Source organism: Aptenodytes forsteri, unplaced genomic scaffold, assembly GCF_000699145.1.
Source record: "Aptenodytes forsteri isolate BGI_AS27 unplaced genomic scaffold, ASM69914v1 Scaffold320, whole genome shotgun sequence".
NCBI classification, from domain to species: Eukaryota; Metazoa; Chordata; class Aves; order Sphenisciformes; family Spheniscidae; genus Aptenodytes; species Aptenodytes forsteri.
In genome coordinates this window covers 40,009-54,351 of record NW_008794890.1, presented here as the reverse complement: position 1 = coordinate 54,351, position 14,343 = coordinate 40,009, and the positions used below count along the sequence as shown (strand labels likewise).

Genomic DNA, 14,343 nt, shown 5'->3' with positions numbered 1-14,343 from the left:
CGCGCACCGCCGCCAGTCGGCCCGCTGCGGCAGCGCCAGCAGCGCCTCGCTCGCCAGCACCTCCCTGCAAGCACAGCCGCCGTCACCGCCGACGTCACGCGCGGGGCGTGCCGTCAGCGCCGCGCCCCGCGAGGCCGGGGAGGAGGGACGGGGGAAGGCACCGACCTGCCGAAGTGCAGCGGGAAGCGGCCGCGGATGCGGTGGAAGAGCTTCTCCCCCGTGTCCAGCTCCACGTAGAAGTAGGGCGTCCCCGGCTGCGCCACCTGCGGGGGGGGAGAGGCGGGGAGAGGGGGACCCACTGCGGACCCCCGCACCCCCAGCAGTGCTGCAACCTCTCGCCTGCTCTGCCCACCAGCAAAGAGCACGGTCTTTGGAAATGCACGGATGTTTCCTAACCAGAGAGGCATTTCCTTAGAGAGGAAACTCGGCAAAACAAACCAACCGACCCAGAGACACCAAGCTGCATCAGCAGCTGATGTCAAACTGTGACTTCCAAGGGACGATGAAGTGATGGATCGCTTTCTGCTGGGACCATCAGTTGAGGATGCATACAGGGCACCGCTACAATATTTTTTGTGGTTTAATTCCGCAGTTACCACTACAGAGTCGTTAAATGAGACAGCCAGGCAGTTCTGATCATTCTTAACCTGAGCTAAGTCATCCCGTACTAATACGGCACATTTTTAGAGGAAGAAAAGCATGTGAAGGGACTACATTCACATTTCTCGGCAGAGAAATCAGCCTCTAAGCTTGCCAACGTGGGTGTCAATAGCTGCAATGGCTTAGAAAGAGACAAGCATGCACACGTGCTATTTCTGGCTCCTGCTGCAGATCAGGTCTCCCTGTGACCACTGAGCACAAAGAAAAAAAACCCCTATGTCACTACTGACTCATTTCTCTGATGTAACAGGAAGATTTCTTTCAAATTCTTACCCAAGGGAACCTAAAACTACCTAATGTGCAGCAGCACTGAAAGAGGGTTGGTGTTTGGTGTCAGAAGGAATGAATTCAGCAAGCCCTACACATAGCTGGAATCGTTTTCAGATAAGCAACACATCTGTCGTTCATGGGAACTTCACCCAGAGCAGAATACACCTGGCACATCTCCAAGTCTACAACGGTCTGCCTCCAACAGCTTAACCCTACCACGCAAAGTGACCTCGGAGGGAAATAGCAGCCTAGACAGGACAGAGAGAAAGTAAGTAACAGTGAAATCTTGTCTCATACTTGCGTAATATCTGAGTGTTCTGGGATTTCTAATAATTCAATCTGTTGTTCCTGTGCCTGTACGATAAAGGACTCTTTAATGTCTTCGGAAGTACAGTGGTCCAACGGGAGAGGAATCACCTGGAGGGAGAAGACAATATTTCCGTAAAAAGAAGAAAAGACAAAACAAACCACTTGCAGAAAGCAATCAATCCATCACTGGAGCTGGTATGCTCCTCAGTACCACTCAGCATCATCAGACAAGACAGGTGAGCACCTATCTGTACAGGCTTAAACTTATGAGATCTTTTCTGTAGGAGCTGAACAAAAAGCTGAAAACTAAAAGCTTGAAAAAGTTCTCAGCACAGCCTTCTCCTTTCTGATCTCTGTGGTAGTTTAAGGCCGCTCTGATACAGTTACAGATCTGCCAAATACAGAAACCACCACAATAAACACCTAAATGATTGACACAGAGGACGACAAAAAAAAAAAAAAAAATCAAAGGGCTGGTACTGGTGGACAATGAGTCTGCATATATCTTTAGATTTTCAGCCTACTTCAGTTACAAATGCGAGCACCACAGTTCGTGTGCCAGTGTGAGCCGATCAGAGTCAGAGCAAGGTCTTGCAACTTAGCTGAAAACCTTGTGGGCTTTTTAATCAGTTCCATGCAGGGAAAAGTTTTCCTCACCCACTCAACACAACCAACGCTGTGCTGCTGTAACAGGAAGAGTTAAATGACTGTGGCAGAACCAGCACACTGGTTTTATTTTTGCTCTGGCTCTATCTGTGGGTAGGACGACTTCTATCCATGCTCTGGGAAGGCACAGAATAAAGAGAGAAATTTGAAGGTGAGCTTTCTCTTTCAATTCATTTGCAGATAAGTGCAAGTTTATATTCTCCCAGGGTGACACTAAAACCATACCTGTAACTGCAGATGCTGACTCCTATAGTTTCTTTCAAATAGGACATATCTCTTTCCCTTGCTTCTGAAAAATTCCTTTAGGGCAGACTTGTACTTGGTCACTTCTTCCACCACCTCCGAAGACAAGTCAACCACTGACTGATAGTGCCCAATAGGCAAAATCAAGACGTGATCAGGTAATAAGCCACCTTTGGCCAGGGCAAGATAGCACTAGAGTGAAACAATACACACCAGTTACTCACTGCAAGCAACACTTACTTACCATGCTGTGGAAATTTACTCTCTGACTGCATTCTGAGTATCTCCCAGCCTAGTGATTCTGCCTCAGGAACAGGAAAGTCTTCTCCTCTATGTCACTTACTGGGGATTGTTTATTAGCAATTTATTAATTACTAGAGGAATGAGAAAGAGAGAGGGACTTCTAAAGGACAAAAAAAAAAAAAAAAAAAATCTTTTGAATGCCAGAGAATGCCTTTTCTGCAGGAAAGCAGCTGAATGACCTTCACCACCGTGGCTAGAATTTCTTACTATGACAAGAAAATCCACTTGAAAATTGTTAACAGATTTTAAAATCAGCCCATGGACAAACCTGTCCCTGTAGCAGTTTGAGGTGGATTATGCTATACAGGAGCAGTAACTTTAAGCAAAGTGAATATACCAATGATTGAATTAATCTCCAAGATGTACTTCAAGATGTCAACTTTAAAGCTATCTTATCTTCTGTTTAATCAATATATAACAAAACTGGAACCAATCATCCCAGGGAGATCTGGTGTAACTCCAGACAGTGCATCCTGCTGCTAAAGCAGGTTCCAGTTTACACTGAGTTCACATTGGAAAAGTTCTGCCAGATGGTAACATAAGCAAACCATGAGGGCTGGTGCAGCAAAAAGTGTTTTGGCACTGTAATCCAGCTCTGCTGCAGGAGCAAAACTGGGCCATGCTTCATTTTTTTAAAAGACTTTATATATACTTACGTCTTTTGTAGGGGAGATGTGAAGAAACTGAAAACAAAACCATGAGTCAGCTTCAAATAAAGTTTGTTTGGTTTTTTTAAGATTTAAAAGTGGAGATTGATATTTTATATTGCCGTGTCTTCGCATGATTCTGCCGTCATGTAGCAAAGAACATGCTGCAGGTACTTACATGCGTGCCAATGCTAACAACCAAGTGCTTCTCAACTTCTGGGCTGGCAAGGCAGAACCAGCAGGGCCCCGTGGGCTGTGCTTTATTGGAAGAGGAAAGAGAAACAAGTGTTAGCACAAGGCTTATTTGTCAGAACAAGGATGCAAACAAGATCTGGAAGAGCTGTTATTTTCCAGCCACCCTTCCCAGTTGATAAAGTGCTGAAGATGTCAGAAGTACACAGCTCCTGGAAGCAGATCTGGTCAGAGGACTGGTGCCTCTGGGAAATTCCAGCAAGAGAGGAGGTGGCGGCAATCACACCCTTGCTGACTGCCATTCTCATCGGGTGCTCTAATTTAATGGAAGAGCACTAATTCCAGGAATTTAGTGGTTACAGCTCACTAATAAGAAAGCACCAGCAAATTTAAACAAACAAATAAAAATAAGGTAAAATTACTGCATAGGTACAGACAAGGACAGATGCTGTCAAACACACTTGTCAGTTCTGGCCTACTCACACTCAAAACACCTGGATTCGCACCCAAATTGTGATACCTGAGCTGACCTTTAATGTAAGTTAATGGCATTGATAAGCTAGGCCTCTCCTTAGGTTATAAATATAACATTATATTCACATCCTCTGCAGGTTGTGTACAAGAATAGACAAGCAGCTTTGCAAATGCAATAAACATGATGGAGCTCTCCCAAGAACTGCAGGAAACCAAACGTCTAATTCTGGGGTTCATTTCTGAGCAAAACAGTGTAGCAAGGCTCTCTTCTCATGACATCAAACTCCAGAAGACTTTGGAAGTTATATGAATATGCACAATGGCACACTATAGAGCAATGACACTGCACTCATCTTAGCATAAAGTAATTTGGCCCGTAGAACTGTTATGTGCAAGGACTATGCAAAGGGTTCAGAAATCTAATAAGTAAAAACTGAACAACTTAGTCTCACGTAACAAAGGCAACCAGACTTATCTACCAGAGACATTTTTGAAGATTGTCTTCATACCCACTGGCAGTGGGAATAGCTTTCACAGAAACAAAGGGGAGGCTGACACCTACATTTGCATTTTAAGCCCAAATTTCTTTATAACTGAGACCAACATTTCTAAAGATACATACTTGCAATAACACTGTCACTAAGAAGTCATGATCCTTAAAGATTTCATTTCAATTTCTTCAAGTCAGACAAACTCTAATGAGACTTACAGCACAGAAATACAGTGGTAACAGAAGGGCTTCCTCCCTTCCCAATTCATTAATACTTTGTGAACTCACAGCACAGAACAACTGAAGTAGTGTTTCAAGAACTCCTCAGCACCGTGATCCAGTCTCTTGCAGTCCCTCTGAATGGAAACATGTTGCTTTGTGAAACTGCCTGTTGTCATGTTCAGAGGCCAGTCTGGTTCAGACGATAAATGGCATCAGCCCAACCCCAACCACCACAGATCCAACTAGCTTTTAAACTATACTTCTGACTTTTCTTTCACCTATTGATTGTCAGGTTTGTAGGAAACAAAGGACCCTTCATTCCTCTGTATTCCCACAGCATCTAGTATAGTGACAGAGCACGTTGGCAAGCTGATGTATACAGCTCAACAGCTTGAGAAAAATGAAGAGTGAGATGGTCCAATGCCTCAAGGGAAGAGCTCAGGAAAAAAGCATCCACATACTTACGGGGTTTTTTGGCTTGCTTAGGTTGGGAGTTCCCTCTCTCTTTCTCATCTGAGGGACGTTTCTTTCCCTGATGCTTGTTCAAATCAAAGAAAAACTGACAAGCTGGTTCCTCCTGTTTAGAAAATGAAAACCAAAGCCCATTGTAACTGCATCACAGAGAGTCACAGTAAGTACAAGAATTTGCTTTTTCCTGAGGAGGTGTGTAACCACCTTTGAAAAGCATCAATATCCTGGAACAGAATGAATTGAGCTCTCCCAGAAATGCAGCAGACTGCCTGCCTAGATATGCAGCCTCAGCCAGGGAAAAAATTCTGGGAGAGCTGCCCCAAATTGATATGTTCTCCTATTTAGCCTCATGCTAAACATTCAGAATTGCTTGAATTTATGGATTATTCAAATCTCTTTTCACTTGACAGCCAGTGCCAAAAGAATGTCTTTATTTCTTAAGAGATGTTAACCTCTCAACAGACTCACACAGAGGCTGAAACCACTTGACTAAGTTGTCATGTCGTTAGAAGGCTTTAATACTGCAGAGGAAAGCACTTGGGAAGGGGATGGCAAAGAGCAGGGCTGCTCGTGCAAGCTTAGCTTGGCTCCTGCACAGGAGCACAACTGCAGTCTAAAACCCAGCCTGCACTGTAAGAATGGGCATGTACAGTGGAAGCATTTTTCCCAGTAAACTTGGCAAGCTCTTGTGCCTGTCATCAATTGTATAGTTCAGCTCAAAGGTACAAGGAGCTTTGCTTCTATCCAGTTATTGACTGATCAGTCTGTTAAAAGCCTTGTTGCCAGGGGTTGAACACCACAGCAAGTCTCAGCTGGGGGTGGGGAGGCTGTCACAGCTAAAGGGATCAGGAGGTGTCTGTCACCCTCATGCCCACCCACGCTGTCAGCTGGAAGGAGCCAGCCCTTGGATCATTTTTGTGACTCTCCTCTGGACCCGGTCCAACAGGTCCATGTCTTTCTTGTGCTGAGGACCCCAGAGCTGGACGCAGTACTCCAGGTGGGGTCTCACCAGAGCAGAGTAGAGGGACAGAATCACCTCCCTTGACCTGCTGGCCACGCTTCTTTTGATGCAGCCAGGGACACGGTTGGCTTAAGAAGGGGCAAACTGTAACAACTCCCATGCATTGCATCTATACAATTTGGTTGATGCAAATAGTGTACACAGAAACCTGAAGTGTTTTGGACAGAAATATTCCAAGGTTAAAGACAGTGTTCTAAGCTCCCTGAATACAGAGAGTGAAACCGTGCGCACAGGAAGGAGAAGGTAGTGGTACCTCTGCACACAGGGGTGCTTTGGTCTTCTGCGCCTCCTTCCGCGATTTTCGGTATGGATTTTCGGTGACATCCTGTGGCTGTTTCACCAGCTCTGCAGGGTCCATCAAGCTCATCGGAACAATGCTGAAGGCATAGAGATACTAGAACAAAAACAGATGGCTCAAATGCAAGAAGCTTGTGCCATGACTGCAACTCTGAAGAGGTCAGCTGTGAACTAAGCCACCCTGAAACAGTAACACACAACTTAGCACTGCAAGAACTCAGCAAATCAGTGTTTAAGCTAAGGCAGGACATGAAAAACACACTCCCTGTACCAGTCTCCCACCCAGTGCAACCACGAGTTTATAAAGTGCTTCCAAGTGGCTCACTCCTCTCACTTTAAGGAAAGACGTTTTTTAAAAGCAGCAGTGCATCCTACTTGGAAAAGAAACGACCTTGATCCTTGCCTGTTTCCAGGCCTTCTATCTGTCCAGAACTACTGGACCTTTTTTTGTTACCAGGTCTGGTTCCTATGCCTTCTTAACTAGCAACCTGTCCTTCTATACCAATATTCTGTAACTTTCTTAAGGGGAGAAGAGAAACAGGTTTAAAAAAACCAACAAAACAAAACAGCCCCTTCCCATCCCAGAAGTTAGTTATTTTCAGTGATTTGTAAGGGCTCCTTTGGAATTTCACTTCCTTCTTAAAGCAGGCCATGCGAACAGAAAATACGTAAAGCAGCTGGGGAAGAGGAAGGAATGGCAGCTTTCTAACCACTTTCCTCTGCAGCTGTTTTCACAGCTACATGCCATTTGACCAGGTAGAGAAGAACAACAGTGCCTCAGAACACATCTTGCAGCCCTTACCCTTCCGACATAATGGGCAAATGGTATCTATTGCTCAAGTGAGACAGATCCCTCCACTTCAGTCAAGCTTTTAAGTGGTCGATGCTGTCCTCTAGCTAGCCAAAGCTGGGCTTCCTGCCCTATTACTTGTACTTGAGAAAAGAAGAAAGATTCAAGAGTGTCAGTACCTTTTTCTTGCTTGTATTGCCAACATCAGCAAGTGCAATAAACCTGCTCACATGCTGTGGTGTCTCCTGTAGCACTGTGTGATTTCTGTAAGGAAGCAAAACATGACTGTACTGGCATATACAATATAGAAAAGGACAGTGGGAAAACCACATGTCCTCCATGAAGCTACTCAAAACAGCATGTCAGCCACATACAGTCTTTGGCCAAGAACAAGGAGCCTTGAGGACAGGCTCACTCATGAGATCTAACAGCAAACAGCTGCACAAACCAAAATGACATCTCATTGCAGTCCAAATATGGAGATGAGAGGACAATTCACTAGTCTAAAAACAGCTACACCTTTAAAGTGTTTCCTGTGGAAAGGATAATAATCTTACCCAACATTAACACGACAGCCTTAGTTTTATTTGTAGGTTGTTCTGACACCTACCTTATGTCACTAGTCACATTTTCTATACAAAGTTATGACTGAAGATACCAGTCTCTTCACCACACGAGCTTTTCCACAATACATTTTCAGAGATACACCCCTGAATTAGGCTGAACGCTGTTTAAATGTGACTAAGGGCAACTAACTTGGCATCAGATTCACAGCAATGTACTTGGACAAGTGTTGTCAGCAATGGCACAATTTTCGAGGCAGCAGGAATTACGGTAATAAGATGCACCTGAGAAACAATCTTGACCCTGTGTTGGGACTGGATGACATAATAAAATTATTTTAAAGTTGTCCTCCTGTGTTCTTTAAAAATTGAACTCTTATTAGAAAACAAATGAGATTTCATATGGTCTTACAAACCTGTAAGGAAGTCTTTCGTAATAGGCCTTCTCCAGGGCAGCAAAGTGGTACCTTGGTTTGAGACTCGCAGCTAGATCAGATACTAACTTGGAGCCACATTTCTTGGTATCTATTTCTCCCTATAAAATACAAACCAAGTTTTATTTAAAAAACCCTGTCAGATCACAGTGAAAAGAAACAGTTTTATACAGAACTGCATGCTGGAAATGTAGAGACTGACTATAGTGGTCGCCATTCCCTGGAAATGGAAAAAAAAGTCAAAAGGGCTTGATCTCTTATCGCCAACCAGAACCTACTCATTTATTCCATTCTCTGTACTTCAGGGTTTGCTTCTACTCGTTTCATCAATCCAAGTTTGTCGTATTTTCCTTCTCTTGGTCGTGTGAAGCCAGGGCAGCACAGCGTGAATTTGGCAAACATGAACAGATGTCAAAATCATTAAGACAAGTTTTGACCACATGCCCAGAGTGCCAAAGCTTTAGTGCACGAGTCAAGCGAATAGGAAAGCTCTGGGATTTCCTTAGGAAGCATAATTTTATCCCACTCCCATCCCTGAGAAATCAGAGCAAAACAAAACACAACCAAAGAGCAGACTTCAAACCGTTTCCTTGGGTGAAGGCTCTTCTTGTGCTGTCTTTTCCCCATTAGCCTTAGACTGAGAAGTGAAGTAGGGCAGGAAAAGGGCAGGGGAAGAGAGAAGTTCCGAAACAGCCTACGTGTGTTACCTATAACTTGTTATCTGTGGTAAAAACATGGGGAATGAGACTCTGACCTGGCAGGCATCTGTCACAGCCCTTCACTGCGGCAGCAGGACAGGCACTAACCCACCCTCAAGAAGGCAGTTTTCCTCTCTGTGCTCCTTCCTGCTGCCCTCACAACGGGCATGGCAGAGGGGAACCCAGCAATGTCTGCACTGAGGGCTGGCTGCTTCCAGCCCCACTGAAAATGGCCAGAGCTACGAAGCTTCTCAGGAAAAGGAAACCCACAGACTTCTCCAGGGAGTCAATTCTCATCCATGCAATTTAGCTCCTCATGCCGCTTTTGCTGAAAGAGAAACTTCAGGTGACAAAGAGCAAGAGACCTAATTGTTCACTCCTCAAACTTCCTGCTTTATTTGAGTGATGGGATTTCAGGGTCTCAGTGCAGAAGGGAATCTCCAAGACTTATTACTGAAATCCTCAGGTAATAAAAGTACACACTTCAACAAGATGCATAGTTGAATATAATCACTATTAATATACTCCTCTGTTAATCCAAGTGAGTAAATTCTCAGAAAATTCATGCCGAGGGAAGCCAAGTGTGGAATGATACACTGAGCTACTACAGAGAATTCCCATGAGAATTTCGAGACCAGAGTTTTCTTTTTAAGCTATAATATCCCTACAACTTGTTTCTCTCCAACTCCCTAGGCTAGTGGAGTTGGGGTTTTTTGGGGTGGGGAGATGAGGGAGGGTTCTTTATGCTTTTAGACTGAGGATCATATCTCTTTTTTGGATGTCGGAAGATACTGAGAGGAAGCAAAAAGTGTACTTTTGCCATGGTATGCGGCCTTGCTCTCCGGGAAGGTTTCAGATCACCTGAACTTACAACTGGAAAGTCACTTCTGCTGAGGAACATTAACGACAGAAAATTGGACACAAATGAAGCAACATCCTCAAAATCCAGACAGAGGAAGAATCAGACCATTTAGTACAGCTGACTGATACTTAAGGAAATAAACACCAAAATGCATAAAAAGTTTTGAAGGGGGGAGAAAGAACGACTTAATGTCAAGTGGTATTGAAGATGCTTACAGCATTCCACATCAGAGAGTAGCAGAAGCATTCCACAGCAACTGCAACCAACTAAATTCAGAGCAACATTTGTGATCAGATGAAAGCTACTGACTGATTTTTCAGGCAGGGACAGATGAAACACCCTGATGTTTCACAAATCCCCCTCCCCACTGGTCCTTCTCTAAAGAACCAGAACATCCGCTGTCCGTTTTTTACTCTCAGCTTTCTCAAGTACTCGGAGATGGCCCAATAGCCCAAATTGCCACAGCAAGCAGAAAGGCAATCCTTTGTTAAATCCATCTGAAAACCCATTCCACCAGAAAACAGAACACTTACCGCACTGTTGGCAAAAGTCCCCACATCTCTGGGCCAGGGAGATGTCAGCAATATATCCACGCCTTTGAAGTTTGGGGTTGATAACAAAGATGTTTTTAATTCTGCCACATCCTTTGCGCTAAAACTGTAGGCAGGAGCTGGCTCATCCTGGGTCTCGGTACCACTCAGGTATGCAATCTGCAGTCCAGAAGTACCACTGTAAAGACCTCGACGGCCTGCATTAATACACAGGCACGCACTTGACATGTAGACATTGCAAGTAATCTCCTAGTCGCATCATAGACAGAGGACCAAATTCAGCAGTCCTGCCTGACTTCTGAAACTATCCTTACAGACAGCTCATTTTCTGTGCCCGTAAACTGCGGTAAAGACATGTTTTAGCGCAATGGCTCGAACCCTGCCTACAGTGAAGAAACTGTTCAGACAGCCCCCAGTCTTCTCTCCTCACTGCTATCTTGCTTCCCAAAAAACAATCCATATCAAAAGCTCGGTATGAAGGCTGAGTAAAAAAAGCCAACTGCAAGTGCTTTTACTTGTTATGTCTTTTGTCAGGTGGCATTCTAGAAAGAAACTAGTTTTTCCTTTTAGCTTTGCTACAGCTTCATTACCTTTAAAGATGACACTTCTTACCTCTGCTACTCCAGTACAGCCTCAGAGCATAGCAAAATCATACTTCAAGTAGGAAACCGTCCCCATACAAAGATGGGCATGCTATGGGAATACGATATTCTCAAAGAACAGGCTCTTTCAACTACTATTCCTTTTGGTTAGCAAGTTCAGTGTTAGAAAACAACAAAAAAAGCAGGGTTCTCTTTCACATTTCACATAGCAGATTGTATCAGCCTTTCAACACAGAGTTCAACTCCAGTCTGAATCCCATAATAAGAAATGCCACCTTAAAATTTCCAGCAAAAGGAAGGGGTCTGAAGTGGGAAGATCAGAAAATGTTCATGAAAGCACCACCAGACAAATGCACATCCCTTATCACAAACCACCTGCAGCCTTACCTAAGTAAGTGATGTTCTCAGCTAATTCGCAGCCACTTATGTCTGGAAAATAGCTCACGGTCTCTTGGTCATTAGCGCCAAGCACGTAGGTTGGAATTGGAGCTGAGGAAGAAAACCACATGCACTCACTCTGCTTTAATTCAAGTACATTACCACAAGTTCAGTCCACATTTACTAGGAATCACAGCAGATCCCATCCATTCCTACAGACCCCAACACCACTCCTTTGCAGCGTGCCGAGGAGCACAGAACAAGAAACCTTCCTTCAAAATAAGTCCCCAAGCCTGCTGTTTCCAGAGATGCATATAGCACCAGCAGAGAATAACTTCTGCTTTAACTACAACTCGCTCCACTGCCTACCTAAGAAGATCAGGTCCGAAATGATCCATAGCCCTAAAACATGGGTCTTCCCTAGGGCAATGCTAAGTAAATACCAAAGCACAGGGACACCTGGTGATTCAGTCTAAGCTGACCTAAATTCATATGACTATTGAAAAACTGCAAACCATTGATGTTTTAGGGGAAAAGCTAAAACTCATCAGCTCTTTAATTCACTTGGTAGAAGAACTTGCTGCATGACTTCACCTAGAACTGGTGGATATAATAAAAAAAAAAGCAATGGGAAGTACCAGTTTTAATTTCGCTATGGCTAGGTGAGTTTATTTCTCCAAACAGCATAAGTCAAGCCTTTTCAAGCTATTAAAAGTTAGAAAAAGCAACAACCGATGTCAGAGACACCTCCTGTAGATTTCCTGGCAGACCACTACACCAGTAAGCTGGTCAGCAGTTCACCTGGTCAGCAGGTCCTACACTTTTCACTGAATAAAAGCCAGCAAAAGTTTCCTATTTAAGAAGGGAGAGCAGCAGTAATACAGCAGCTCTGCTATAGCTGTTGTTAAGACTGTTGCTTTAAGTTCCAGCTCCCACAGTCAGAAGATACAGGAAATTGCTTTCAATTGCAAAGCAGAGTTTGAAAATCTTATCAATGGCTTGAAACCAAAATGAAGTGACATGAATCTTGTTTGTATCTATGTGCTTATAGGTGAGGTTATAAGCTACAGATTTTTTCAACAGGTCAAAGGGTAAAGACAATTCAAGTGAGGATGAGCAGAAATGCATCGGTCCAGGGAAGACTTCACTGTCAATGCCCACTCTTGGCCTTGCGTGCACAGGAGAGCTTCCTCGGGGAGCGAAGTTTCAACCAGTAACAATTCTCCTTATAGTCTCATAGCAACAGGAACACAAAGAAGCATGCCTTGCCATGGTAAGGCAAACAAGCAGCCACAAGCAGCAAACGGGGCAGTCTTTGTCTAGATGGCTCACACAGATGAACAAACAAGCCGAAACCAGGACAGGGGGATAACTGGGGAGTGATGCAGCAGCAGAGAGGAACTGGAAAGCAAGAGTCCCAGCTCCTTTCTGGCTTGCCTCACACCAGGGGCGAGAGCCAGAGTAGCACTGAAGAGGAACACTACAAATGCTCATGAGGTAGCATCTCCCTTACAAGAGGGGTGTGGAAAGAGCCAGAGAAGTCCACATAGGACTTTTCGTATCTGCAGCTGGGAAAACGTCTTCAGCGCAAGGGCTGCAGGGACTGAGGAAGAATGGGCAAACCCTGCTCCTTTGGAAAGCTTTCTGATCTCCATGGCTGAAGAACAGAGAAGCTCAGCCCGCCAGCACCTCTGCTTTCCCCTTTTTCCTCAGGCCTGAATGCAGGGAGGGGAAGAACAGTGCTACACACTGCAGAGAGGTCTGTGGTAGAAGTGTGAAGGTGGGTGTGAACAGGGAATGATGAGGAATTCCTGCGAGGGAAGCACCAGGAGTGGCATAAGAAGGGCTACACACTGGCAGGCATGCTGGGATCCCGTGGCCTGCTGACCGAAGCGCTGTAAACATCTACGTACAGCTTCTCAGCCTACCCAGGTTGAGAAAACAAGGACTGCCCCACGTGGCAGCCTGCAGGCTGAAACTGTAAGGAGGTGATGGCAGGAACAGAAGCGGAGCCATAAGACATCCAGGCAAGGAGAGAGAAGACCCTGACACCAATTAGCAGCACCCTGTGTCTTTCCTTTGACTGCAAACAGCGCTGGCCAGGTGACCCAGGCACAGGCCTTGATGCCCAAATTGTGGGCAGGCCACTTGGACACAGGCATCTTCGTGCTCCCGAGTCTGAGAGCATGACAGAAATTAGTTTTGTTTTAAAACAAACCCATCTTTCCCTCCTGTGTGGAGTTTTCCTACTTGAATTTAACTGCTTTAACATTACACCATTTAACTGCAACTTCTGAATTCAAAAGCACACTGTGATGAGACAGTGAAGTCGGTCGTGAAATAGTGCAATCGCCAGCATCTGGAATGACAACACCTTCCTTACCTTTCTTGGCCCCTGTGCGATACTCTGCCCATTCTGTCTCTGAAGTAGAGCCAAAAAAATTCCCAACGCACAAAAGCATCTAAAAACATCAGATAAAGCGAGAGTCGCCATTTTACCAAAGACACAACTTTTTCACCGACATGCTGTATTGCCACAACACTGTGACATGCATCACTTCAACAGCATTTTGTTTAGTATGGCAAAGAGGTTCCTCTATGTTTATCTGTGATTAGTATTAAACGCATGACAGCAAGATTAATGGGTTTAAACATGACAAACATGCTCTCCCGCACTCTCTGCCCACAGATTACGGCTCCTCCCAACACTTTGGTGCTGGATAAGGAGGGCTGAGACGGTGCAAAGGCCCCTCCACCGCCCCTTCGTACACCGAGCGGAAAGAGGAGGGTCACGGCCTCAGAGGGACGCACGCGGCTCCCCACAGCAAAACCTGCCCGAGCACCCCCAGCACATCCCCTCCACGCGAAACCCACCCAGGAACTTCTGCCGTGTCGCCCCGGGCAGGCTCCTGACCAGAGCCATCCCAACGTCCCTGCTCGCCCGCAGGACGAGTACGAGAACCCCACGCAGAACAGCCCCACTCACCCTCGCCCGGTGCCCCGCAGGAAGCGGGGCGGGGCACCCCGAGCCCGGTCCCCCCCAGACCCTCGGAGCCTTACGTCGAAGCGGCCGCTCTTGCCCTGGATGGCCCGGACCCGCCCGAAGAGCGCCTCCAGCCGCCCCTCCACGTCGCCACACGCCAGCCTGCAGGACACGGCGCGTCAGCGGCCGCCCCCGGCGCGGGCCGCCCCGGCCCCCC

The 14,343-nt window shown here is 45.7% G+C and overlaps 1 protein-coding gene across 1 annotated transcript in view; it reads right to left on the bottom strand.

The window, feature by feature from the left end:
• Positions 1-14,288, bottom strand: part of LOC103895497 (inhibitor of nuclear factor kappa-B kinase subunit alpha) — a gene marked incomplete at its 5' end in the record, with an annotated part of 46,763 nt that extends 32,475 nt beyond the window's left edge. The window contains 13 exons of the mRNA XM_019470954.1: positions 4-64; positions 166-263; positions 1,228-1,347; positions 2,131-2,340; positions 3,277-3,356; positions 4,942-5,053; positions 6,222-6,362; positions 7,235-7,319; positions 8,035-8,153; positions 10,146-10,360; positions 11,153-11,254; positions 13,527-13,605; positions 14,204-14,288. Coding sequence (XP_019326499.1) covers positions 4-64; positions 166-263; positions 1,228-1,347; positions 2,131-2,340; positions 3,277-3,356; positions 4,942-5,053; positions 6,222-6,362; positions 7,235-7,319; positions 8,035-8,153; positions 10,146-10,360; positions 11,153-11,254; positions 13,527-13,605; positions 14,204-14,288 — 1,507 coding nt within the window. The remainder of the gene's footprint in view (positions 1-3; positions 65-165; positions 264-1,227; positions 1,348-2,130; positions 2,341-3,276; positions 3,357-4,941; positions 5,054-6,221; positions 6,363-7,234; positions 7,320-8,034; positions 8,154-10,145; positions 10,361-11,152; positions 11,255-13,526; positions 13,606-14,203) is intronic.
• Positions 14,289-14,343: the final 55 nt, after the last annotated feature.